Consider the following 26,220-nt stretch of genomic DNA (forward strand, 5'->3'; position numbering starts at 1 on the left):
CTGAGTCATTCAAGAACCCGGAAGTCCCCGGCTCAGAGTGACTTGGGTTTTGAGTTTCCAAGGTCTTAGTTCTCTGGGTTAAGCCCACATGAGTCGAGAAATAGAAATACCTAAGGCAGGGCACTTCAAAAAGAAAGGACTATTTATTTCACAGTTCACAAAGCTGAAAATTCCAAGGTCAGGTGACCGCACTGACTGAGCCTCTGGTAGGGGCCCCTTTGGAATCACGTGATTATAGATAGCATTGGGTTGAGAGTGCATGCAAGAGATCCTATAGTGAAGGTGAAATGAGAAGCCACAGAGCAGTTTTGGCTATGGCCTCTCTTTGGTATTGCTCTCAGGTTCCCATGGTAACCACTTTAAGCCTTTCAAAGGCAAGAGTGCCCACTGTTCTGACCAACTCCCACCAGGCCCAGCTTTTTAATGGTCCCACTACATCTTAATACTGCCCACTGCCAGTGAGCACTGAGTCAGGCCATCCCATAGTACATAGCGTCCCAATGACGTTTCACCTTTCCTTAAGCTCCGAGTGGCCACCTCAGTGTGGCTGTCTCCATAGCTTTGGCCCTATGAGCTCCCTTCCAGGCCTCCACGTGGCTTTTTTCCTACTGCATTAGCCCCCATGCTGTTCATGATGCTGATTGTGCCCAAAGGCTCCCCCTGCCTGTCTCCATTTCCTTGGTTAGGTGGTTGATAACTGCTGATTTCTCTTGGTGACTCTCCGGCCTCCTAGGTGGGTAGCCCTGTTCCCTGCATTTTAGGCTGTGGGGCCTCCTTCACCCCTGGCTTGGTACACTGTAGTAGGACAGGCCCATAGGGTAGAGGAAATTGGCTCAAACCAGTTGCCAAGGCATGCACATAACATACTTCCTTATGAGCCAACCTGAAGTCTGCCTGAGGGCCTAGCAACAGGCACTGTCAGAGTTCCTGGTCTTTGTCAGAGTTCCTGATTGTGCAGAGTCTGCCTGAGGGCCTAGCAACAGGCACTGTCAGAGTTCCTGATCACTGTCAGAGTTCCTGATCGTGCCCAGCCAATGAGGGACGACTATGCAATACCACCAGATTGTGACACAGATTGAGTACTGGGAGGAGGGTATATTGCAGTGAGGCACAAGAATATATTATAGAGATTTAGCTGTATATAATAAGCTATACCTTGACCGACCAAGGAGTCCTTCAAGAAGAAGCCATTTATCAAGGAATATTTGGTGTTATTTAGCTTATTAATCAGTTGTCTTCTGCTATGAAATTCTTGTGTGCCCATATACTACTAGGCCATACTGGCAAACAGCTAAGCTTCTCAGACCTACTGCTGATCCACTAGGTAACTAACACCCCTGCAGGGTCTAGGAGACAGGCAGGCTGTAGATGCATAGCTTTGTTTCTTATGCAAATGAAGCTTAGACATCCCTTGCCTTCAGGCCTAGTAGCATCACAGAGCTACTGACTCAGGACTGTGGTGGTATTGTGTTCCCCAAAATATTGTTCACCCTAATAAACTTATCTGGGGTCAGAGAACAGAAAAGCCACTAGACACTTAGGATAGGCAGTGGTAGCACATGCCTTTAATCCTAGCATTCCAGAGGCAGAAATCCATGTGTTCAAGCATACAGCCAAGCATGGTGACTCATGCCTTTAATCCCAGAAAGCGAGCCTTTAATCCCAGGGAGTGATGGCAGACAGCAGAAAGGTATATAAGGTGTGAGGACCAGAAACTAGCAGCATTTGGCTGGTTAAGCTTTCAGGCTTTCAAGCAGCAGTTCAGCTGAGATTCATTTGGATGAGGACTCAGAGGCTTCCAGTCTGAGGAAACAGGATCAGCTGAGGAATTGGCAAGGTGAGGTAGCTGTGGCTTGTTCTGTCTCTCTGATCTTCCAGCATTCACCCCAATAACTGGCCTCAGGTTTGATTTTATTAATAAGAACTTTTTAAGATTCATGCAACACAGGACAATAGGGCTTTTTCCATAACCAGGTGCAGTAAGGACTGGAGCTGAATTCCAGAGGCAGGCAGAGCTGCATGGCCAGAGAGAAGAGAACAAGGAGAATTTCTGTAAATGGTGAGCAAAGCCTCGTGGCTAGAGAGAAGAGAGGAAGGCAGAGTTTCTCAGAGCCAGGGTAAGGAACAAGGAAGGAAAGATGGAAGATGAGGGAACAGAGGATGAAGTGAGCAAAGCACATGAGCAGTGGCAGCCTCCTGGGCAACTCGATGCTTGCTCCACAGCGTGTGCTGCAGGTGAGCCTGGCCAGGGCCACTCATGAGCTAGAGTCTCCATCTTGGGTATCTTTGGAATAATACAAAGAGCGACAGGATGGAAGAACACACGAGTGTGCACTTCCAGGCCCTGCTAGACCCCCCCCCCCCAGCTGAAGGTAGAAGGGACACACACCACATCCCAGGGAGCCCTGGCTTCCAAGATCAGATCCTGGTGAAGTTGCAAGCCCAAGAGTGGCATTATGTTCCTGGCACAGTGTGACCTGGCCCTGGATGCCCAGCTCTGGCTTCTGCCTTGTTTGGGCAGTGCTGATCCAGGCCAGGTCTGGGTGCCAAGTCCTGAGGGCTGGACAAAGGCAGGGAGAGCAGATAGGATCTGAGGCCCAGCTCCTGGGAACTATGAGGGTGCCCGCCCTGTGCTTATACTGACTTCCTGCTCCTGGGATCTCGGTCTAGCAAGTTGGGTGTGGGCACAGTCTGAGGGTAGGGAGGTGGGGGAGCATCCTCTCTCAGCCCTCCTCATGGACTCTGCACATCGGACACAGAGCAGTGGGAAGCAACAGTGTGTATTGGGTTTGAAAACCTTTAGTTTCTGGTGTTGGGTTGGAAGGGGACAAGGACACCAACTTCTTATGTTATTTACCTAAGAGAGTGAGTGATGACTGAGACAGACACAGGATGTGGGACAGACAAGAAAATAGACAGGAAAATGGGGACTAAGAAACACAACCCTGTACACACACACACATACACACACATACACACACACACACACACACACACACACACACACACAAACTCACACCAATATTTTAAAAGAAGATAGAGTTGGCCTACCTTTAATCCCAATGCTCAGGAAACAGGTAGGCAGATCTCTATGGGTTTGAGGCTAGCCTGATCTACATAGGGAGCTCTAGGACAGCTAGGGCTACATCCTGTCTCAAAAAAGGAGATGGAAAGGAGCATGTGGAGATGAAACATAGGATGTTACAAATAAATTCAAATGCAGCTGTAATTACAGAAGACATGAAAGGCCACGAAAGGTCGAGTACTCTGGGTAAGGAAAATGCAATGTCTTATTTTATGTTAATAAAACAAAATGCCTGAGACTGGTTAATTTACACAGATTTTCTCTTTCTTTGCTTCAGATTTGAGAAGACCAAGAGCACAGCCTTGGAATGTGCTTGGCCTCTAGTAAAGAGCTCATGTTGCTTCAGCTTGCAGCGGGAAGAGAAAGGGCAGGAGGCACATGACTTACAAAGGAAGTACAGGGCAGCCTTGCTTTGTGGTGGTGACTAACCCAGTCCCAGGGAGTGAGAACTTGCTTCTCTGAAGCAACATGAAGCCTTCACAAAGGCTCTGGGTTGGTGCCCTAAAGACTTCTGGCTAGGCTCCGCCTCTCAACCCTGTCATGCAGAAGACATGTTCAAGCCACAGTATAAAAGGCCTTTCTGAGACACCGACTAAGACTTTGAAGGCCAAAGGACAGAAAGACACACCATTAAAAAACACCAGTTGTGTCAGATCAGATGCCAGGTAGCAAGGCCATGAATGTGCGGAGATGCTAACAGCAAATCAAAGTTCCTGGAAATTCTAAGAGACAGAGAGGAGAGCCGGGCGGTGGTGGCACACGCCTTTAATCCCAGCACTCGGGAGGCAGAGGCAGGCGGATCTCTGTGAGTTCAAGGCCAACCTGGTCTACAGAGTGAGTTCCAGGAAAGGCACCAAAGCTGCACAGAGAAACCCTGTCTCTAAAAACCAAAACCCAAAACAAAACCAAACAACAGCAAAACCGGAGAGAGAGAGGAGGCACAGACGAGAACACACAGAAAGAGAGGGGTTCTCCGTCTGTGTGTGTTTTCTTGTGCTTGCCTCTGCTGCTCAGGGTGACTTTGAACTCTTGGGTAAAGTGATTCTCTTGCCTCTGCCTGAGAGGCTGCTGGTACTGCAGGCACCTGCTGTTTAGCCTACATTGATTTAGGAGTCAGTGGTATTTTTAAACTTAATTTTATTCATTTTATATATAAGTGCTCTGCCTACACATGTGTATGTGCACTATGTCTGTACTCAGTGGCCACCAAGGTGATATGCATGGTTGTGACAAGTGTGTGGGTGCTAGAAATCAAGCCCCAATCTTCTGCCAAAGAAACAAGCATTTTTAACTGCTGAGCCTTTGTGTGTGTGTGTGTGTGTGTGTGTGTGTGTGTGTGTGTGTGTGTGTGTGTTGGAGGTGCATGTGTGCATGTGCGCATGTGTGTGGAGGCTGGAGGTCAGCCTTGGATATCAATCCTCAGGAGCCGTCTCCTTGCTTTTGAGGCAGGGTCTCTCACTGGCTCTTGCCAATCAGGCTGGATGACCCAGAGAGCCCCACAGATCTTCCTGCCTCTGCCTTCCCAGCACTGAGACCACAGTGTGCTTTTCATGTGGGTTGTGGGAGTTGAACTCGGGGCCTTGTGCTTGCAAATCAAGCTCTTTACCCTGCTGGGAGCCGTGTGGCCTAGTTTTGGACCAGTATATGAGCCCACGGGGGCAGTCTCACTCGACAAGGACCAGAGCACTTTGGGACAGCGCAGAATACAGCTGGGACCGCGCGGCCTGCACCCGCCCTTCTCTCTCATAATGCTGATGATTCTGTTGGTGGTTTTCAGTGTCACTTTGTCAGTCACACATGGGACAGACGTGATCATTCCTGGAAACCACATTTTTTTTCTCCAGTATTTTCCCTAAAATTCCTTGGAAGCTGATGCTTGTCAGGTTTCTTGCCTGGGGATGCCAGCTGTCACTCCAGACCCCGGGAGCTGTTCTGGTTCAATGCTGACTAGAAGGAGACAGATCACCCCTGTTTCTGTAATCATGCTTTGTTAAGTTTTGAACAATATTGCAGTTCTTGAAACTGTTTGCCTATGTCAATAACCTTCTGGTTTTGTAAGACAGGATGTACTTGGCTCAGTATTTGGCCAAGCTAGCAAAATTAAAAGTGTTGTTTTTTTGTTTAAAAGATGTTTTGATGTAAAAGTTGGGGAAAACCATATTGACATATTTGTTTTTGCTGGAGGTTAACGTTGGAGGGTGGGAAAACCATGACTGTTAGTGTGGGAAAACATGCTTGTTTTTTATGTATAAATAAAGATGGCTGGAGCCGGCCGGCCGCTTGTGTGAAACTCATGAGGTGGTTGAACAGTTCATTTCTTCACGCCGACTCCCCTTCCCCATCTCAGGACCTGAACCTAGGCTGTGACGGGACCACAGCATTACCCCAACTTTTGTGTCAACTTTTGCCAGCAAAATTGAAAACAGATAACTGGGTTTCTTGGGAAAACACAGTTTTCCAGAACAGAATGAACCTAAAAGAAAAATTTCAAAATTTGATGGTTTTACAAAATTATACAAATGTTGTCGGTGATTTAAAATCCTTATGTGCAGCCCTTCACGCTGTTTAAATAGCTTCACAAGCAAACTCTGACTTTGAAGAAACCAGTCATTCCAGTCATGAACCAATGATTTCAGAGACTAGACAAGTAAGGAACATTTTTGTTTCATTTTGAAAAGCTAATACAAGCTTGATATGCAAACTACAGAAGAATGGGACAAAAGACAAAACGATGCTGAATTCAGCTCACAAGCAAAAATGCAAGCTGAGTCTAATATTTGCAAAAAACGACAATTCTTCACAGTCACTGTGCGGTTGGGCAGGGCGTGGTGATGCACACCTTTAATCCCAGCTTTTATGTGAGTTCTTGGGCTCTGGCTTGGTCCTCACGTGTATGCAGAAGCACTTTACCAACACGGAGTCTCCCCCTCAGCCCTCAAAGTAGGGATATTTGTAATAGGCCCAAATTGGAAACACCATAAATGTCCCTAAGGAAACTGGTGATCAAGTGCCATGCTACAGTCACAGCACAAGTACAACTCTGTACTGAAACTGGCCAGTTGGAGTGCACACCTTTAATCCCAGCGCTGGCGAGGCAGAGACAGGCTGATCTCTGTGAGTTCGAGTCCAGTCTGGTCTACAGAGTGAGTTCTAGGACAACCGGGGCTACACAGAGACCATGTCAAAGAAAGGGGGTGTGGGAAGCTGGAGAAATGGCTCAGGGATTAAGAGCACTTATTGCTCCTGAAGAGGACCTGGGTTTGATCCTAGTACCCACACATTTGTTCACAACTGTACCTATAGTTCCAGAGGAACTGATTCCCTCTTCTGACTTCTGAGGGCACCAAATGCATGCATAGTACATATACATGCATGCAGGGAAAACACCCATACATAAAATGAATAAGAAAGTCTATACGCATGTAAATGTGTATGTTGTGTTAGTGTTATGTATGTGTGTGTGCACGTATATTTGAGTTTCTGCATCAACAAAACAAAAGAGAAAAACTACATGAGTATTTCAGTAGATGCTGAAAATCACCCAGGAACTCAATAGTCATTCACATACTGAATAAATTAACAATGAAGAGAGGAATCTACTCAGAAAGAATGAAAAGTACTTGGGAGATCAGAAACACAGTGTAAATGCCATCACCCAAGACGTATTCCTGAAAACCACACCCCATAGGCAACTTAAAGGAGGGTGGGTTTATTCTGGCTGTAGAGGTTCCAATCAACGTCTAGAAATGGAACCGCAAAGCAGCAGCCAGAGACCAGCTTACCTCATGCGATGCCCTTGGGGTCTATACAAGTTGTGTGAACTGGATTGGTCAGTTTTTTTCTTTCTTTTTGAGACAAAGTCTCACTACTTAGCTCTGGATGGCCTAGAACTCACAGAGATCAGCTTGCCTCTGCCTCCCGAGGGCTGGGATTAAAGGCGTGCACTCCAACTGGCCAGTTTCAGTACAGAGTTGTATTTGTGCTGTGACTGTAGCATGGCACTTGATCACCAATTTCCTTAGGGACATTTATGGTGTTTCCAATTTGGGCCTATTACAAATATCACTACTTTGAGGGCTGAGGGGAAGACTCCGTGTTGGTAAAGTGCTTCTGGATAGACGTAGGACCAAGTCAGAGCCCAAGAACTCACATAAAAGCTGAACATGTCAACATGTGTCCATAACCCCAGCACTGGATGGGGGTCCCTGTGGCCACTGGCCAGCCAGTCTAGCTAAGATGATGAGATTCAGCGACAGACCCTATCTAAAAGAGTATGGTAGAGAATGAGAGAGAAAGAAGACCAGTGTTAACCTTCGCTCTCCATATGGACATCATGCATGTACCCAAGGGGAGGATTCTTAAAAATTAAAAACCAAAGCTTTCGTGAACAGCCATGTGCATGTTTTTGTGGGGACACGGTTTTCATGTTTTCTGAGATAAATCCCCAAATGTTCAGTTGCTGGATTATGTGGTAATATACATTTATCTTACTGTTTTAGATAATTATTTTATGTGTTTTGAGTAATTTGCCTTCATGTATGTCTGTGTACCACATGTGTGCCTGACGCCCAAAAAGATCAGAAGAGGGTGTTGGATCCCCTAGGAATGGAGTTAGGGATGGTTATGAGCTGCCATGTGGGTGCTGGGAACCAAACCCAGGTCCTGTGCAAGAGCAGACAGTGCTCTTAACTGCTGCATCTCCCTGGCCCTCCGAGTTTAGCTTTTGAGGAAGTGGATGAACTGCTTCCGTGGGTGCCCATGTCCTTCCACTTTCCCAGTGGAGTGCAGCCTTCTGCTTTCTCTGTGTTCTCACCAGAGCTCAGTGGTAATGATCCTATTTTTCACGGGCCTGATGGACAGTGATGTGGAACCTCCTTTTACCTGGTCCGTTTTCTCTGGAGAGAAGTCTCTTCATGTCTTTTGTTGAATTTCTACTCGGGTTGCTTTGGTTTAAAAATGTTGAATTTGGGGCATGTTTGTGCATTCTGAGAGAGAGAGTTCCTCATTGCCTGTGGTAGCGCAGCCATTTCTATGGGCTTTTTAAAACCTGTTTATCAGGTCTTTCACAAACCAAAGGCTAGTTTTTATGAACATCGGTTTTGTCATTTTTCTCCTGTTATTGAGTATGCTTTTGGAGGTCTTTTATGCCTCCCCCCAATTTTCTTCTGTTCTCATCTAAAAGATACTTGGGTAGCTAGCTCCCCATCTCAGCTGTGAACAGTGGTGAACTCATGCCCGTGACAGTCACTGATTTCACTCTTGTGTCGCTGAGTTGCTTGTAAAAATGTGAGTTAGATAAACATGTGTGGGCCTAGTTGTTTCAGTGGGTCTCCATTGTTTCACTGAACACATGCAGCCGTTACCCCACAGTGTTACACAGTCTCTGTGTAAACATAAAAATATGGTATTGTGGGCTGGGGGCTGGCTCGGTGGGGAAGGTGCTTTCTGTGAAAGTGTGAGAACTTGAGTTAGAATCCCCAGCACTTACGTTTTTTTAAAAACCAGGTGCACCGGGCATGGTGGCGCGTGACTTCGATCCCAGCACTCTGGAGGGGGAAGCAGGCAGATCTCTGAATTCGAGGCCAGCCTAGTCCACAGAGTAATTTCCAGGACAGACCGAGATACACAAAGAAACTGTCTCAGAAAGTCAAAACCAACCAACCAACCAAACTGTGACTTAGACACACAGTGTGAATAAATGTAATCCCAGTGCTACTACAGGATAATGAGAGAGAGATGGAGACAAAAGAACTTCTGGAAGCTCATAGGCCAGCTAGCCTGACACAGACAGCAGGAAACAGTAAAGACTCAATTTCAAAACAGGGTAGAGGTGTTGCCTCCACCAACCTACTCCATACACATTCATGTCCTCCTCCATGATCTAGCCTATGAGCTTCCCTACCTTCAGTGCAGAGGCACTCTAGGTTTGGGCCAGGATCCCCCCCACCTATCTGTCATACTATAGGACTCTCCCACCTCTATCTACCCCCACACTCCCAGCTTGGAACAGGAAGCTCTGCCCACTTGCTTGAATACTACCCAAGCTACTTCTAGACCTAACCCACATCCATGCCCTCTCTTCTCCCCAACCCTGCTCCATCCATAACAAACTTAAAACTAACAGAGGAAGTCAACATGTCCAGATCTCATTGCAGGGGTGACAACAATTTAAAAGATCAAGTCAGGATCTTCTCTGCAAAAGCAGTAGAAATGGGTGCTGATGAGAATTACCTGGATGAACTCTAGGACACAGAAGTTAAAAAATCAGAAAGATAACAATTAAATGGCTTAATGATGCAACTCAAAATTTGAAAGAAGAAGAGGAGGAGGAGGAGGAAGAAGGAGAAGGAAAAGGAGGAGGAGGAGGAGGAGGAGGAGAAGAAGGAGAAGAAGAAGAAAAAGAAGAAGAAGAAGAAGAAGAAGAAGAAGAAGAAGAAGAAGAAGAAGAAGAAGAAGAAGAAAAAGCAGAAGAAGAAACCAAATCCAAACCCAGTCAACAGCAAAAATAATAAAAATCAGGACAGTGACGTCTTCTTGATTAACTATTTCCTTGATTGGAGTCAAGTGTCTGTCTTCATCTCTTCTGATTAGTTTTAGTTTGAATTCTATTTTGTCAGATATGAAGCTATCAATGTCTGCTTGCTTCCTGATCCCATTTGATTAGAGCTCTTTGTCAACCTTTTACTCTAAAGTGGTGCCTATCTCTACAACTAAGATGTGTTTCTTGTAGGCAGCAGACAGATGGATTTTGTTTCTTGATTCATCTACAAGTTTTTCTGCTATCAATTTTAAATTATAATTCATTGTGGTCATATAGGATACAGGGAGTGATGACCTATCTGTTGGAGAAATTGGGGTATTGAATGGATTCACAATTCACAGCAGAATCCTACCAGACATTCAAAGAGCTATAGTCAGTTCTTCTTAAACCATAAAAAAAAAAAAACAGAAACAGAAGAAGCACTCCCAAACTCCTTCTATGAATCCAGTATCACACTAATATCCAAAGCAGGTAAAGACACAATAACAAGAAAACTGTAGGCCAATGTCCCTGATGAACATAGACTCAAAAATACTCAATAAAATACTTGCAAACAAATACAGACACACATCAAAAATATTACACAACGTGACCAAGTTGGCTTTATCCCTGAAACGCAGGGATGGTTCAACATACAATAGTGAATAAAGGTATCAAGCTACATAAATGCAGAAAAAAGCCTTTGGCAAAATCCAACATGTCTTCATTATAAAAGTCTTGGAGAATGTAGGACTAAAGAGAACATATCTCAAGACAATAAAAGCAACATATGAGAAAACACAGCCAATATCATCATAAATGGAGAAAAGCTTGAAGCAATCCCACAAAATTCAGGAACGAGACAGGAATGTCCACTGTCCCTACTCTTTTTCAACACTGTGTGAAGTAGTAGAAGCAGTAAGAACATAGAAAAAATTAGAGATACAAATCTGGAGAAAGAAGTCATACTACTCTCATTTGCAGACAATATGATACTATCTATTAGAGATCACAAAAATTCTATCAGAAAACTTCTAGAAATGATAATCAAATGCAATATGGCAGGAAACAGAACCAACTTGCAGAAATCAATAGCTTTTCTGTGAACCAACATCAACCATACAGAGAAGCTGATCACAGGCACACTCCTATTCACAATAACCTCAAAGAAAATAAAAAATATCCACGAATAAATCTAACCAAGGAAGTGAAGGACCTCTGCAATGAAAACTTTAAAACTCTGAAGAAAGAGATAAAGACACTAGAGATGGAATGACATCCCCTGCTCATGGATGGATGGGTAGGATTAACATTGTGAAAATGACCACTTTACCAAAAGCTATTTACAGATTCAATCTAATCTCAATCAAAACCCTATCTCCTTCTTCTCAGAAACAGAAAAAACTATTCTAAAATTCATATGAAACAAGAGACCAAAGACAGCTAAAACAATCCTGAGCCCCCCCCCACACACACACACAATGCTGCAGGGATTAACATTACAGATCTTAAAATATATTGTAGAGACAAAGTAATGAAATCAATATGGTATTGGCACAAAAACAGACATGTAGATCAATGGAACAAAATCAAAGACCCAAATGAGTACACGTAACTTCGGCCACTTAATGTTTGGCAAATACATTTCACTGGAAAAAAGGAAGCATCTTAAGTGTTTCTATAAAAAATGGATGTCCCCATGGAGAAGAATGCAATTAGACCCATATCTATCACCTTACACAAAAACTACCTCCAAATGGATTAAGGACCTAAATCTGAAATACTGAAATTGCTAGAAGGAAACACAGGCAGTAGTCTACATGATACAGGTACAGGAAATGACTTCCTAGATAAAACTGCACTTGTCTGAGAAATAAGGCTCAAAACTGACTAGTGGGATCTCATGAACAGCTAGAGAAACAGTCGACCAGGCCAGTTCCTGGGGTCTCAGAGTGGACCTGATCAGAGTCCTAGTTAGTATTTAAGCTTTTAAAGCTTGCTTCAAATTTGGCTCAAAAAAAAAAAAAGAAGAAGGAGGAGGAGGAGTAGGGAGAAAGAAAGAAAGAAAGAAAGAAAGAAAGAAAGAAAGAAAGAAAGAAAGAAAGAAAGAAAGAAAATAAAAGAAAAAGAAAGAAACAATTAACCAAGCGAAGAGGAAGGCCACAGGATGGGAGAGAGTCTCTGTCAGCTATACATCTGACAGAGGATTAATATCCAGAATACATATAGAACTAAAAAAGAACAGACAAAGAAAGAAAGAAAGAAAAAAAGAAAGAAAGAAAGAAAGAAAGAAAGAAAGAAAGAAAGAAAATAAAAAGACCCTTTCAAAAAATAGGCCTGGGACCTGAATAGAGAGTTCTCAAAAGAAGAAAAAAGAATGACTAAGAAATATCTCAAAAAATGTTCATCTCCCTAGCAACTAGGGAGATACACAACAACTTTGAGATTTCATCTTTTCCCAGTCAGAACAGAAAAGATCAACAGATACAGTTTCAAAAACACTCCTGCACCTGAGGCTCAGGGAACCTTGCAGAAGAGGGGGTGAAAAGATTGTAAGAGCCAGAGGACCAGGGAGTTCTGTGAGGTTGTGTCTCCTAGCAACATCAGAAGCTACACCCATAAAGTCTCACCAACATGATTGCCCAAGTGTGAGCTGAACAAGGAGGACACCAACAACCATGTCAAAGCGGACAGAGAAAAGCCCACGAGGCCTTTCTCTACACAAAGAACTGCAGGCAACCGTGTGAGCTGTGAGCGAGAGGGGGTCCTCCCCAGGGAAGAGCACACCAATTGGTTGTCCAGTGCCAAACCATTGGCCCTGAAAACATACATACAAATAGCATTATATAGACTTAATAGGCTATATTTAGGAATATATATGTATACACAAACACGTATATGCATGCAATTACAATGAATAAAAAAAGAGGTCATGGATTTGAATGAGAGCAGGGAGGGGTATATTGAATGGTGGAAAGGGAAGGGAGAAATGTAAAATTACACTCTCAAAAAAAAAAAACAAACAGAAAACCAAGGTAGAGTGTTAGGGTTAGACTGCCCTCTGATCTCCACATGTCTGCCAAGACACATTTGTGTGCACCCTGCACACACACACACACACACACACATACACACACACGAACAGACACGAACACACATCATGCACACACACACAAACATGCATGATTTGATAGTTTCAGCATATAATTCTGCCCACATAAATCTAAATTTTGTTGGATTTATCCTTTAGTATCCCACTTTGGGATTAATTGTTCTGAAAAAAGAGAAAGCAAAGCAAAACTAAAATGTGCCACTTGGAACCAGGCACCTGTAATCTCGTACTTGGATGTGGAAGCAGGAGGAGCGTGAACTTGGGGCCAGCCTGGGCTATGCACACAAGAACTATACAATTCAGTGGATTTTTAGCATGTTTGTAGACTTGTGTCATTATGGTAAAACATAATTTGTGACCCCCAAATAAAACTCTGTACCCTGTAGTAGTTAATTTCCAGCCAGTCTCATTCTCTGCCTTTCTCTCCAGGCCTACACTAGCCACCAGACCACTCCTGTGCACATATAGACTCTGGACAGGTCACACAATGGAAGCATACAGCCTCTGAGCCTCTGTGTGCAAACTCTTCATTCGGCATGTTTCCTGGGTTCATCCTTTCGCAGGGCGTGGACCACATGAGCAGTTTGTGGCTCTGCCGTTCAGCTCACAATGTGTAGAGTCATTAAGCCTCTTGGCTGATTGGTCCCTTTATCATTAAGTAACGGTTTTTTCTTTGACCCTGTAAAATTCCGTAGTGAATCCTATTTGATGTAAATATGACCCCTGTATTCATTTGGCTAATGTTGGTACGTCTCTTCCTCATCCTTGAGCTTTTGATTCACACAGCTCATCAGATTTGAGTTCCTTCTAAGTACAGTACATTTGGGTTGGATAATTTGTCCACTCTGTCAGTCTCTGTCATTAACGCTGCTTGTGGATCATTCACATTTGATGCAATTACAGATGTGGTGAGGCTTAAGTCTCAGGTTTTATTTTGTTTGTCTCCCCAGCCTGGTTACTGCTTACTTTTCCCTGCCTTCCTAAAGTTTACTTGAAAAATTTCTAAGTTCCATTTTGAATTTTCTATAGGTTTGGGATCATATCTCTTTCTTTGGTTCCTAAGGGGTTGCTTTAGAATTGTACTGTGTGTTTAACTCAGCAAAGTCTCTTGGTGGCAACATGGTTTGCAGGTGAAACGAGAAAGATTTTATCTCCCCCTTTCCTCATTCCTAACATCACTATGTTCAGGTGTCTTCTCCCCACTTCCTGATGTCACGTGTTCAGGTGTCTTCTTCACCCTTCCTGATGTCACTATGTTCAGGTGTCTTCTACCCTCTTCCTGATGTCACATGTTCAGGTGTCTTCTCCCCACTTCCTGATGTCACATGTTCAGGTGTCTTCTACCCCCTCTTCCTGATGTCACATGTTCAGGTGTCTTCTACCCCCTCTTCCTGATGTCACATGTTCAGGTGTCTTCTCCCCCCTTCCTGATGTCACTATGTTTAAGTGTTGTGTCCTCTTTGTAAATGAGATCCACAACAGGTACTATAATACTTTTGCTTTACTTATGAAACAGAGCTTAGAAAATGAAATGAGGGAAAGTCTATTGTATTCACCAATAGTTTGCTTATCATGTTCTTTCTTCCCAATATCTTGGAGTTCTTCTGCTATGAAAATATCTGAACAACTTATTATATAAACTAGTATATAGTTAAATATTTAATACAAAATTGTTGAAGCTGGAGAGACGGCTTGGTGGTTAAGAGCACTTAATATTCTTGTAGAGACATCTGACAACCTTCTGTAACTCCAGTTCCAAGGGATCCAACACCCTCTCCTGGCCTCTTTGGGTACCAAGCATTCACATGGTGCACAGACATACATGCAGGCAAATATCCATACACATAAAATAAAAATAAATAAATCTAAAAAATTTTAAAAATCCCCACAATTGTCCATTTTCTGTATTCAGGGATGATTAGCAGTAAGATGTGTTTTAAAATTAATTTGCTAGGTTAGCATAAAAGTATTGGGTTCCACATTTTACCGCCTCTTTTACACTTATTTTAAGCAGACTGTAATGATGTCTTTTAGTGATGTTTCATGTTTCTTGTACTCGCTACTTCTCCAAGTCCCTGCATGTATGGCTGTTGTGTTGTTAAATGAACCTGATAAGCTCATGTGTTACACCTGGCCCCCAGCTGGTGGCGCTGTTTGGGGAGGTTTTCGAACCTTTAGGAAATGGGGCCACCTAGCTGGAGAAAGCGGCCCCCTGGGGACAGGCTTGAGGGTCGCATCCTAGAAGCAGCTTCCATGCACCCTGCAGCCACGCTTCCACCATCACGATGGGCTGTATCCCCTGAAAGGATGAGCCAAATGTACTCTGCTCCCTCAAGTGTCAGGCAGCTGGTCACACGGACAGGAAAGTCACGAGTCCAGGGGGTTTACAGTGTTCAACAAATCTGCAAATTTTCAGTTACTGTTTCTTCAAGCATATATTTTTCTTCTCCTTTGACTATTTTTTAGAGACGCTAACTACGCGTCCATTCCTCTGTCCGAGGTGCCTGGGGCTCAGCTGTCTCCCACCCCCACCCCGGTGTTGCTCCTTGAGTGTCGCACTTGAGTCGGCTCCTGGTTTTACGTCTGTGTGTTCACTAATCATATCCTCTGCAAACTGTGCCGGATTTCTGTCTTTTTGTTTGTTTGACACAGGGTCTCGCTATATAATCCAGGCTGTCCTCTCACTTGCAATCCTCCTGCCTCAGTTGCTTGAGTGTTGGGATTATAGGTGTGCACCACCGCACCCAGTGAATTAATAAACTTTCAAAACTGGGGTTGTCTAATGCTGATCACAGGCAGTGAAAAGGTGGCCTCAGATAACAACATCAGCAATCTAACTTCCTAAATACAAAGAGTTACGAGCAAGGACACTGATAACAGTGTTGTTTGTAATAGAAACATATCACGTGCAGGGCTGGGGATGTAGCTCAATGTGGACTGCTTGTCAAAGACAAAACCATGATCAGTTATCAAAAGATGCCCGGAGGGATGGCCAAGTAATTGGCTGAATGCAGTCAACCCTCTGGGTCTACAACCACACACTCAGCCAACTGTGGATGGAAATATGTGAAGCCAGGTGTGGTGGCATATACCTTTAATCCCAGCATTTGGGAAGCAGAGGCAGGTGGATCTGAAGGCCAGCCTGGTCTACAGAGCAAGTTACTGGACAGCCAGGTCTATATAGTGAGACTCTGTTTCCACCAAGAAAAAAATTGGTACGTGAAATATATATACATATATGTATGTATATATGTTTTATATTATATATGTGAAATAACATTTTCACATATATATGAAGAAAATTGTATCTGTGCTGAACACTTCTGTATGGTTATGATTCTCTGAACAAAGTAGTGCACCAGCTATTCATACATCATTTGCGATTTTTTAGGTATCTAAAGTAACCTAGAGATGGTTTAAAGTACGCAGGGGAATGTCTGCAGACTGAAAGATCACACCATTTATACACCAGCTCTGAGCATCTGTGGATTTGGGGAATGAGTCTCCAGTGACATCCTAACATTAATTAGTTCAATGTCCCTCTGAGCCAAGACTCGAGCTCCACTAATCTCCATACCCTTTGGGGTTGTGGCCATTCTCATCTGTGACTCTCAGAGCTTCAGAAGAGGTAGACACATTCACACTCCACCTGCAAGTGTTGGGGACAGACACCACACTGCACACCACAAACAACCCTAATCATGTGGGCATTTTTAACAAAGTGGGAAGTGTTCTCAATCTGATGCCTAGTGACAAAGAAGACTCCAGGATGACTCGGTGATTTCAAATAGACAAGGGTATAAAGTTGTGCGACTGTGTGTGTGACAAAGGATAGAGGTCATGGAGGCGCTAGACGCTGGAGAGTTGAAGTAGGTGGAGGGAGTGGAGGAAGCTGGTCTGGGTCTTAGAGCATCACTGCTCCCTCTCTGGGGCTTGGGGAGAAGTCAGGCTGGACTGTATGGAGACTGCATCCAGTTTGCTCACTAAAGATGCTGAAAACACAGTGACCCCTGATGATGGCGAGGTGGCATTTACTTGGGCCTGAGGTTCAATGATCTGCGAAGGTCAACTGAGCCAGTGAGTGACTTCAAGCCCCTCTGAGGCTCCCAGGAATAGCACCAGGGACATCCAGACTATAATTAGCCACTCTACAAGTTTATAAACCTGAGGCAGGGGCCTGCTATGAATGGGGGAAATGAGGCACAAGAAGCCAAGCTAGTTTAAAAAGTAGGGGCGAATTTAACTCCAGGCCTGCTCTGGGCCACAGAAGACACCCATACCAACAACTGAGAGAGGACTGCAGGGGTCCATGCTTCCTACCCAGACCACCCTGGGTTCCCAGCCCAATGGCTAGTGACATGGGAGGTCTCAAGATGCTGCCTTTGAGAAATGGCTCTGGGCAAGAAGAATTTCGTGGTTCTGTAAACATCTGCTGAACTAGGGGGAAGCATCCTGGACCAGAAGCTGGAAAATAGAAGGAAGGCTGGCTTTTCACTCCCTTTGAAATAAAGCCTGTTTGCTAAGAGCTTCCCAAATCCAAGCCCTAAATAGATTGTCCATGGAAGGTCAACGGATCCCCTCAGGGCAGGGTCAGCCAGCAGCTGCTGGAGATAAACCTCGCTTTTCTGCAGACTCAGGCCTTTCTCTCACACAATTAATGGGATCCTGTGCCACTTCCCCTGGGGAAGCAGAACAATAGCTGTGCCTGCCGGAGCAGGTGGCCTGCCTGGCAATCCCCCTACCAGAGACTGGGATTCATGTCCCCATACAGTCCCTGGCTCCGGCTCCCTGCTGCACTCTAGGCGTACTGACTGACCGTCACCTACTCCAGGATCAGATCCATTCGGAGCCTTGTCTCTCCTCTAGGGTGACTGATTTAGTTTTATTTTATTTGGCTAGTGATGGAACTTGCTAAGCAAGTGCTTTACCCGGGAGCTACCTTGCCTAGCCCCAAATGCACATGTACACCAGGATTTCTGTCTGCTGCCTGGGAACTTCTTCCTGGAATCCTGCTGAGATATCTCCTCTTCAGGGAGCCTTACTGCTTCCCTTCCCACCTGGTGCTTCATTGGTGGTTTATTAAGGGTCCTGGGCTGTGTGCTCTGGCGGAGAGAGTGTCCAGTGCACAACAAATTCCCAAGGAAGGAAAATACTTTTCTGTGTCTTGATGGGTCGCTTGGACCACCTTCAATCTCGGAGGAGGCTTGAGGAAGCAATGTGAACCCTAGCTGCCCTTTTCTGGAGTGGTTCTGGTCCCATTGCATGCTGGGGAATATGAAGTCTGAGGTTCCGTTGCCAACTCCTAGAGATACTGTGAGGCTGTTACCAAAGGTACGTGAACTTGCTGAGACCACCCTGGGTGTCAGGATGGGAATAGTACAAAAAAAGTGAGCAGGCGGGAAGGAGGGGAGCATGCCCTGTGGTTTGCAGTCCCAACTAGCTGAAAGCAGTAAGCTGCTTCTTGTCTGGGACAAATGAATGGCAATAATCACTGTGTTGAGACTCCAGACACTGGTAGGAAAGCCAACAGGCAAAATCTATCCTGGCTTGGACCTTCTGGGGCCTGGATGTAAAGAGGTATCCTCAGATGTGTCCATCAGTGCAATCTTGCAGAATAGCAAGACAGACAGACAGACAGACAGACACACAAGCCAGCAGCAGCAGGAAGACTGGTTTAAGACCCAGAGGAAGTGGATCCGATCAATGTGTGGAGTGTATCCTCCTGGCCACATGGTCAGTCCCAACCACTCATAGTCACCTAAGTCTAGGTTGTAGCCAGGATCCAGATCTTTGTCAATGGGCAATGAGAGCCATAGAGGATTATAGGCAAGGACCTGCAGGAGCTGCCTATAGCTTCAGGCAGTTGCTCCAGGAAGATAGCACAGAACTTGAAAGGATGGAGCTGGCAAAACGCATTTCCCTGGCCTAGAGCAGGGGAGCAGGACTGAGAGGGTGAGCCTTGGAGTTTATACCCACTGGGCAGGGGAGAGGGTCTGCAGAAAGGCAGGGAAGGGTTTACAGAGGTGGAGGGCAGCAGCAAATATATGGTGGCTGGGAGGAGCTATTCTACCTATCAGGAGAGTTGGTTTGGTTCAGGAAGGGTGTGTACACGAGGTTCTCCCTGACCCAAGGCCTGACACCTTGTTCTAAGCACCTTTCCAAGCAGGCACTGGGCTTGCCCCATTGACCTCTCACTCAGAGCCATCTCCAGGAGGAAGCTCGGACCCAGAAGAGAGAGATTTACTAAAATCCCCACGTCTGTGGCTGGTCTCAACAATGGCATCCTTTCTCTATAGAGGGAGGCCCTGAGTTCTTTTGAGCATAGGAAAACAACAAAACAAAACTCCAAACACAACAACGACAAAAAAACCCAGCCCATCCGGAGTCTAGGGTTATCTGAAAAGAAACAAAGGGAATGGGAAGGCGAATGCTGGAAAGGGGATGGTGCCCTAGCTGGGCTGTGGGGCCGGGTGCCCCCACCTGAGCCTCAGGGACCCAGAGGGTCCAACCCAGTGGACCTTTCAAGAAATGGCTGGGCCATTGTGCAGAAGAATGCCCGGAAATCCCGCAGCTCCCTCCTCCAGCGAGGATGGGGCTCTTCCTCCTGGCCAGGAAACTCCAAGTTGGCTTCCGGAGGGTGGCCTGGGGGCTGGGGTGGCAAAGCACCACAACTGCTTGTACGACGGCAAGGCACAGTCTCTTTATGTCCCTCTGTGTCTCTGTTGTGCTGGGATCATAGTCTATGTGCTGGAGGAGACTGGGGACTGAGTGATGCTGCCTGACACATTGGACCTCAGGGGATGGAGGCAGGTAGCATCACAGAAGAGGCAGCACAGGCCTTTGCACGTCCACTTTGTACCAGGCTCGAGGTTCTGGGGAAGGAGTGTAGGCGGTGGTTGGGTAGATTCTCGGATGAAGTTATAATCAAGGGCATGACCAACACAGGCTTGCCAAGCATCTCAGCTTGGTGTGCTGAGGGACAAGCAGTGTGGAGGTTTGTTTCACCTCTGCACAGGGGCTCCGGCTCATGGAGGGGTTGGAATGATCCGGGATATAGCGAGTGGAATTGGTCGGTGTAGGCATGCAGCTAAAATGGAGAGACAGGGCATGCAAATCGCCTGTGAACCCTCCAAGGTCAGCCTGGAGTTGGACAGAAACTGGTAGGGGGTCTCAGACTGCTGCCCTGCTGGGAGCGGTGGGGGCGAGCGGGACTAGTCCTGAGAGCTGTGGTTTCTTCAACTGTAACTGCCAGGGGGTCCGCGATTGGCTGTAGACCGAAGGTCTGCTCATGGATTGGCTGGCCTAGCTCGGGGGCTGCGCCCTGGGGGCAGAGTCCGCCCCCCCCTCCCGGGGGGCCTTCAAATAAATCCCCAACAGGCAAGGAAAAACCGAGTTGGTGTTGTTGATCCTCCCTTCTGGTCCACTGCAGGAGGCGCCGGAGCCAAGGCACCAGAACTAGCTGAGCGCACAGCCCAGGCAGCACCGAGCGCACCCGGGAGGCCCCAGGGTCGTCGGGCGAGCATTTGGTCTTTAGCCATGGGGTCCGCAGCGTTGGAAATTCTGGGTCTGGTGCTGTGCCTAGTAGGTTGGGTGGGATTGATCCTGGCGTGTGGGCTGCCCATGTGGCAGGTGACTGCCTTCCTGGACCACAACATCGTGACGGCGCAGACGACTTGGAAGGGGTTGTGGATGTCGTGCGTGGTGCAGAGCACGGGGCACATGCAGTGCAAGGTGTACGAGTCTGTGTTGGCGCTGAGTGCCGAGGTGCAGGCAGCTCGTGCGCTCACCGTGGGCTCTGTGCTGCTGGCGCTGGTGGCGCTCTTTGTTACCTTGACCGGCGCGCAGTGCACCACCTGCGTGGCCGCGGGCCCGGTGAAGGCACGCGTGGCGCTCACCGGCGGAGCGCTTTACGCGTTGTGCGGGCTGCTGGCACTTGTGCCGCTCTGCTGGTTCGCCAACATCGTGGTCCGCGAGTTCTACGATCCCGCGGTGCCGGTGTCTCAGAAGTACGAGCTGGGCGCGGCGCTGTACATCGGCTGGGCGGCCTCGGCTCTGCTCATGTGCGGCGGGGGCCTCGTGTGCTGCGGCGCCTGGGTCTGCTCCGGCCGCCCGGAGTTCAGCTTCCCGGTCAAGTACTCGGCGCCGCGGCGGCCCACGGCCAACGGCGAATACGACAAGAAGAATTACGTCTAAAGACGGGAGGCACGGCGGGGCCCTTCCCGCAGCCAAGCCCGTGATCGGAAAGACCGACGCGGGAAGCCGCACGTGGATGGCAACCACAGCCGAGTTGCGTAGCGGAGACTCCGAGGCAAGTCAGGCTGGGTTCCGGCCAGACTTTTCCGCGCCCACAGAGGGTCCCCTGACCGTCACCAGCCAGCTCAGAACAGACTACGGGCACTTGTGAGGACCTGACCGACCTCCTTTTCTATGCGCAGTTGGCCGCGGCGTGGGTGGGGCTCTCGGATTTCATCGGTGAAGCAGGCACCAAAATGCAGCTGACGGTTCCTATTGAGACCCTGGGGAGTTCTAGATGCTGCCTTAATGTCCAGTAGCTCCTGCTGACCTAAGAGGGCAGCTGGAGAACCCCGGGCCCTCAGCCTGGGCTGCCAGAGGGATGTGTCAGAAAGGGCATTTTCCTTGTTGAGAGGAGCCACTGAACCAAAGGACTTAACCTGGACCTCGTCTCACTCCAGTACTCCCCCAACGTGGGGGCAGCGGGGGAGAGGCGCTGTAGGTACCAGAGCCTTAGAGGGGCTTCCCTCCTCGCAGCTTGGGTGGGGTGGGGCGGGCAAGAATTTGCTTAGTAAATGGTTTGAACACTCTCAACCGTGTCCTGTCCTCTGTCCAGCTAGCCACTCTTCGTGCCCAGCACCGCTATTCACCCATCCCCCTCCTCAAAGTCTCCCACAGGGATCTCCCCAGTCCTCAACTGGGAGATGCAGTTACACTTGCAAGACGCCAAGAATGTGGACAGAAAATCCCAGGGTAAGTACTGGAGTCAGGCTGGGATATATGAGGGGAAGCTGAGCCCAGGAGAGGGTCCAGCTGGAACTTCACGTCATGAGAGTGGATTTAGGTGGTGGAAAGTGCTGAGGGTAGGTAGCCAGGCTGCTAGCTTCTTCCAGCAAGACCCTAAAGCATTTCTTCCCAGTGCTTGCTCAGCTCCAAGTACCATGAAGCGGGTACAGACACTGTACACAGCCAGACCAGGCACTTCCCTTGTTTGTGGGAGCCAGGGTGAATCAACGATGTCACCGCCGGTCCTCAGCTCTGACTGCAGTGCGTAACTGTTAAATGAGAGGAGGCACTTGCTCAGAGAACCTGGGTCTGACTCCAGCCCTTTGTCCTAGCTCCTCTGATTAGTGTGGCTTTACAAAGGTTCTAGGGTCTGTGTCCTCACTGTTGGTAATGCAACCGTGTTGACAACCACAGGGAGCCCGGGGTGTGACTATCCTGGGGATAAGAGGGTGAGGGCCTGGGTTTCGGAAAAGACCCCATGAAGGAAAGGCAAGTAAAGCCATCAGCCACAGGGAGAGCTTATTGTTTCTCCCTATTCCGGCAATTTTACCTTTTGCTAAAAGACCAGAAACAGAAGTGAGTAGCGGATGGAGGGAGGGGCTACTAAGCCCTGACAGCAGGAAGGCTTGGCACCTGCCCCCCACCCTGGCCTCCAGAGGTCTGTTCAGAAACGGTTGGGCCTCTTTCATTATCAGGCCTGGCTGGGTTCCTCACAGTAAGGAAGGTGTTAATCCCAAGACTGTGAGCTCAGAGAGGCTCAGGACAGATTCTGGGATTGGGTGGAACGCATGGGGAGGCTGACTTCCCAGTGGCCTGAGTCCCAGTGAGACAGCGCAGTGGAAACCTCATGTGCAGAAGGGATCAAGGACAGCCGCAAGCTTGGGACAGCCACGAGCTTGGGGACATGTGGTCCTAGAGCTGGCCCTGTGCCCTAGCTGGCACACTTGGTGGTGTACTCTCTTCCCACAGTGGTCTTTGCCCAGTAGTGTGGGAAGGCAGCTGCTCCACCTCCAAATGGCCAGGGTGGCTATGAGAAAGTAGTTAGCTGGTGTCACTACCAGTGGTCAGGAGAGGAGCCAGTCCCCACCCATTGTACCCCCTCACTCCCCAAGAGCATCCTGGGTATTTGGGACCCCCCTTCTAGGTCATTGTGTGGGCTTCTCACCACTGAATTAAAATCACCACCAGTACTTGGAATAGAGGGAGATGCCTAAACAACTCCCCCTTCTAGGACTGTGTGCCATGCTGAGCTCAGATGCCCAAGTGGGCATCTCTTCCTACCATGTCTGCTTCTCCCATACTCATGTCCCTAGGAAGCGACCAGCCCTTCTTCACCTTCCAGCCTCTCCAGGGACAATGACAGTTGGCGCTACCTTAATTCTAAGAAGTGCCTGGTGCAGTTAAAGTGGCAGGGGCCAGAGGCTCCTCTACCGTTGAAACGTTCTGTGGGTGGGTGTGAGCGATGCTGACAGGAGCCTGGAACAGTGTTTCCATTCAGGCACTACTCAGCAGTTAGCCCTCCTTGATTTGAGGCCTTCCCCCATACTTCCCCATTTGCAAAGCAGTGTGACCCCGCATGCCTGCAGGGACCACTGGGGCACCGTGAATGGTAGGGAAGCTGAAGGCCATGGTGAAGGGGGGCTACGACAGCGATACAGCTACAGTCTGGCAGGCAGTCCAGTCCTTCCTGGCATTACTGGGCAGCGGCCATCGCAGGTACTGGGTGTGAAGATACTTGGTACTGAAGGGCCGGCCCAGCCTCTGCCTATTGCCATCAGGAGGCCAGGACAGCAGGTGGGGGAGACCTTGTCCCAGGGGCTGAGTAGAGAGTCTCTGTATTTCCTATCTGGCATGGAGAATGGCAGCACACAGGAACAATGTTACCCTGGGTCCCAAGAAGGCTCAGAGTACTTCCAAGTACCGACTAAGATCTTAGGAACAAATGGGATGGAACCGCAAACAAACATTTTATTTTATTAAAAACCACACAGTCCCACACTTCAAATGGATCTTGCAATCTAATAGATGCCAGGTGATATAAATAAGGAAAAGGAGGTCACTTCCGGAGAAATCAAATTCTGGAAGAAAAAAAAAAAGGTTTCACACAATTCATCCTTTCTCCCCATGCATCAAACAGACTGAACAAGGCCTTCCATGATCTGCTTTTGAGCAGCTTCCACAGTAGGGTGAAGGTGAGTGTGGAGTGGAAGGCCACCCAGATCACTGTCCTCCCACACTCCTACAGCGTCTCAACTGTCCCCATGAAAGTACCCAGACCCTTCTCACCTGACAGTCCTTGCCTGGCCACTTATCCTGCCAGGGCAGCTTCATGGCTCCACAAGGCCCCTCCCTTGCCTGGCCAGTCTCCACTGCTCTCCCCATCATGGCAGCAGCATCTCCCACTTCCCCTGCTGTTACGCCCCTGCTGGATGGCCACACACGGCAGTGCTGTGGACACAGTGCAGGAGGGAGGTCTGCCTCCGGTCAGCCCTGGCACACGCTGCTCCCCACAAATCAGTACACACTTGCCACCCGTGGGCCAAGGGTGCTGTTGGCTCTTTTTGAGTCAGACTGATTATTTACAAAGCCCAAGGTCACTGCTGATTACCTGCAAGTCTGATCAAGGATTTCCTGGTCCAGTCTAGACACCTTCCTTAATACGGCCCTGAATGTTCAGGGTACCCTGACTGAATGGAGTCCCTGAGACCCACTAGGCCATTTTGGTCCCCTACAGCTCAGAGTTTAACAAGGATAGGGCAGTTCCTTGTGTCAGAGCCTTGGAAAGGCTGCCTGACCAAACAGAGGCTGAGGAGGTTACACAGGCACAGCAGAAAACTCCTACTTCCTTTTCCCCATGTGGTCCCTCAAAAAGAAGGATCATGTGGGAGAACAGTGAGGGCTTCACTAGGGAGGTGTTCTGGGCCACACACATGCAGCAGGCCTCTCAGGATAGCTGTCCACAGCTGAAGGCTCATGCGGAGCCAACATTCTGTGACGTGCAGCTGGGTAGTTGCCAACAGCTTGCTTTCTTATCAAAGACTAAGAGCAGAACAGCCCAGAGTGCCACTTCTGTGGGCTCCAGCCCAGGGCTTGTGGCTATGGCTGTAAGAAACTTTGGGTGGCCCCTGGGGCTAGCACTGGGTAATCTGTGTGTCACACATGATGCTCAGCCCCATGGTGTGGGCATTCGAGAAAATTTGAGGTTGTTCTGAGGGGTCAAAGGTGCTTAATGAAATTAAGTTTTCTCAGAAGTGCTCCATTGTGGCCCTGCTGGGTTCTTAGGACAGACATTCCTGGGAAAAAGCTGCAAACCCTGCTCCGATCTGAAATACAAGTAAAGCCTCTGTGGAGGGAGACAAAGCAGGAGCCGGGCTTGGGGGCCAAGGACTGCCCACCCTCGCTTACCCTCAGGACAGCAGAGACACGAGAGCATCCAGGAACTTGCTCCGGTCCTCAGCTTTCAGCTCAATTACTGAAGTAATGAAAGGAAAACATCTTGTGAGTGGGAGGAGTGAGAAACCAGGCTGAGCACATGAACTCCCCTCCTCCCTGAGGCCGACAGCTCTCCATCGCATTCCACACTGCAGGCTCCCACCAGGCTGGAACGCTCTGCAGTTTTTGAGTTCATCTTTTCCCACTACACTCCCACTTCAGATCTGTTGGCTGCACTGTGGAGCCTTGTCCTGCAAGGACTCCCAGGGCACACAAGGGTCAACAATGTCAGCCAGCGGATGGGACACAAGGCATGTGACGCCTCTGACAGACTTGGACAGGGATTGGCACAAATGCCTGTCCCCACAGTGATGCAGGCCACACCGGCCCTGCTCTGTCCTGCGTGCGCTTCAGCTTCCGTGTCCGCTCCTGGAGAGGACATAAAACCAACTGCTTGTGTTTTGAAGAGCACACAGGCTCAGGGTCATGTAGGACGCTCCATGGTGCTGGCCAACTCCCCAGGAGTACAAAGCCTTCCTACCCAGGCAGGTACTGACCACAGCCACTTCTACACTCCCTACCTCTGGCTCTCCAACCCTCAGGGGAAGCCAGGAATCTTCCAGCCCAAACCCTCCCTGTGTAATAAAAGTGGGCTGTGGTCACAGGCAGGAAACAGGAGCTGTTGTTCAAGGTGGACCAACCCCACAGGCCACAGCTACAGCTGACTGGCATAAAGAAACCTACCTGAGACAGTGCAGGAACCTGAACACAGGCTAGTGTTATGGAATCAGAGCATGGTAATTTCTGAGAGATTCAGATAAAATACTGAGGTAGCGAGGTGGTGGTGGCACACACCTTTAATCCCAGCACTTGGGAGGCAGAGGCAGACCTCTGTGAGTCTGAGGACAGCCTGGTCTACAGAGTGAGTTCTAGGATAGCCAGAGCTACATTAGAGAGACCTTGTTTCAAAACAAACAACTAACCAGCCAACCAAACAACAACAACAAACCCCAAACCTAAACAGACAGGTGTGATAGTGAGCTATGTTCCCCA

The 26,220-nt window shown here is 48.0% G+C and overlaps 2 protein-coding genes across 2 annotated transcripts in view; one reads left to right on the forward strand and one right to left on the reverse strand.

Moving 5' to 3' along the window:
- Nucleotides 1-19,993: 19,993 nt before the first annotated feature.
- Cldn5 (claudin 5) lies at nt 19,994-21,496 on the forward strand. Its single transcript, XM_059277291.1, has one exon. The coding sequence runs from the start codon at nt 20,254-20,256 to the stop codon at nt 20,908-20,910; it is 657 nt and encodes a 218-aa protein (XP_059133274.1). The 5' UTR covers nt 19,994-20,253; the 3' UTR covers nt 20,911-21,496.
- Nucleotides 21,497-23,678: 2,182 nt separating this feature from the next.
- Nucleotides 23,679-26,220, reverse strand: part of Cdc45 (cell division cycle 45) — a 35,066-nt gene continuing 32,524 nt past the window's right edge. Inside the window, exons 18-19 of the mRNA XM_059276948.1 lie at nt 25,141-25,207; nt 23,679-23,813 (exon numbers count right to left, since the gene is read on the reverse strand). Of these exons, the coding sequence (XP_059132931.1) occupies nt 25,143-25,207 (65 nt within the window). The 3' untranslated portion in view covers nt 23,679-23,813; nt 25,141-25,142. The remainder of the gene's footprint in view (nt 23,814-25,140; nt 25,208-26,220) is intronic.

This window comes from Peromyscus eremicus, chromosome 12 (assembly GCF_949786415.1).
Source record: "Peromyscus eremicus chromosome 12, PerEre_H2_v1, whole genome shotgun sequence".
NCBI classification, from domain to species: Eukaryota; Metazoa; Chordata; class Mammalia; order Rodentia; family Cricetidae; genus Peromyscus; species Peromyscus eremicus.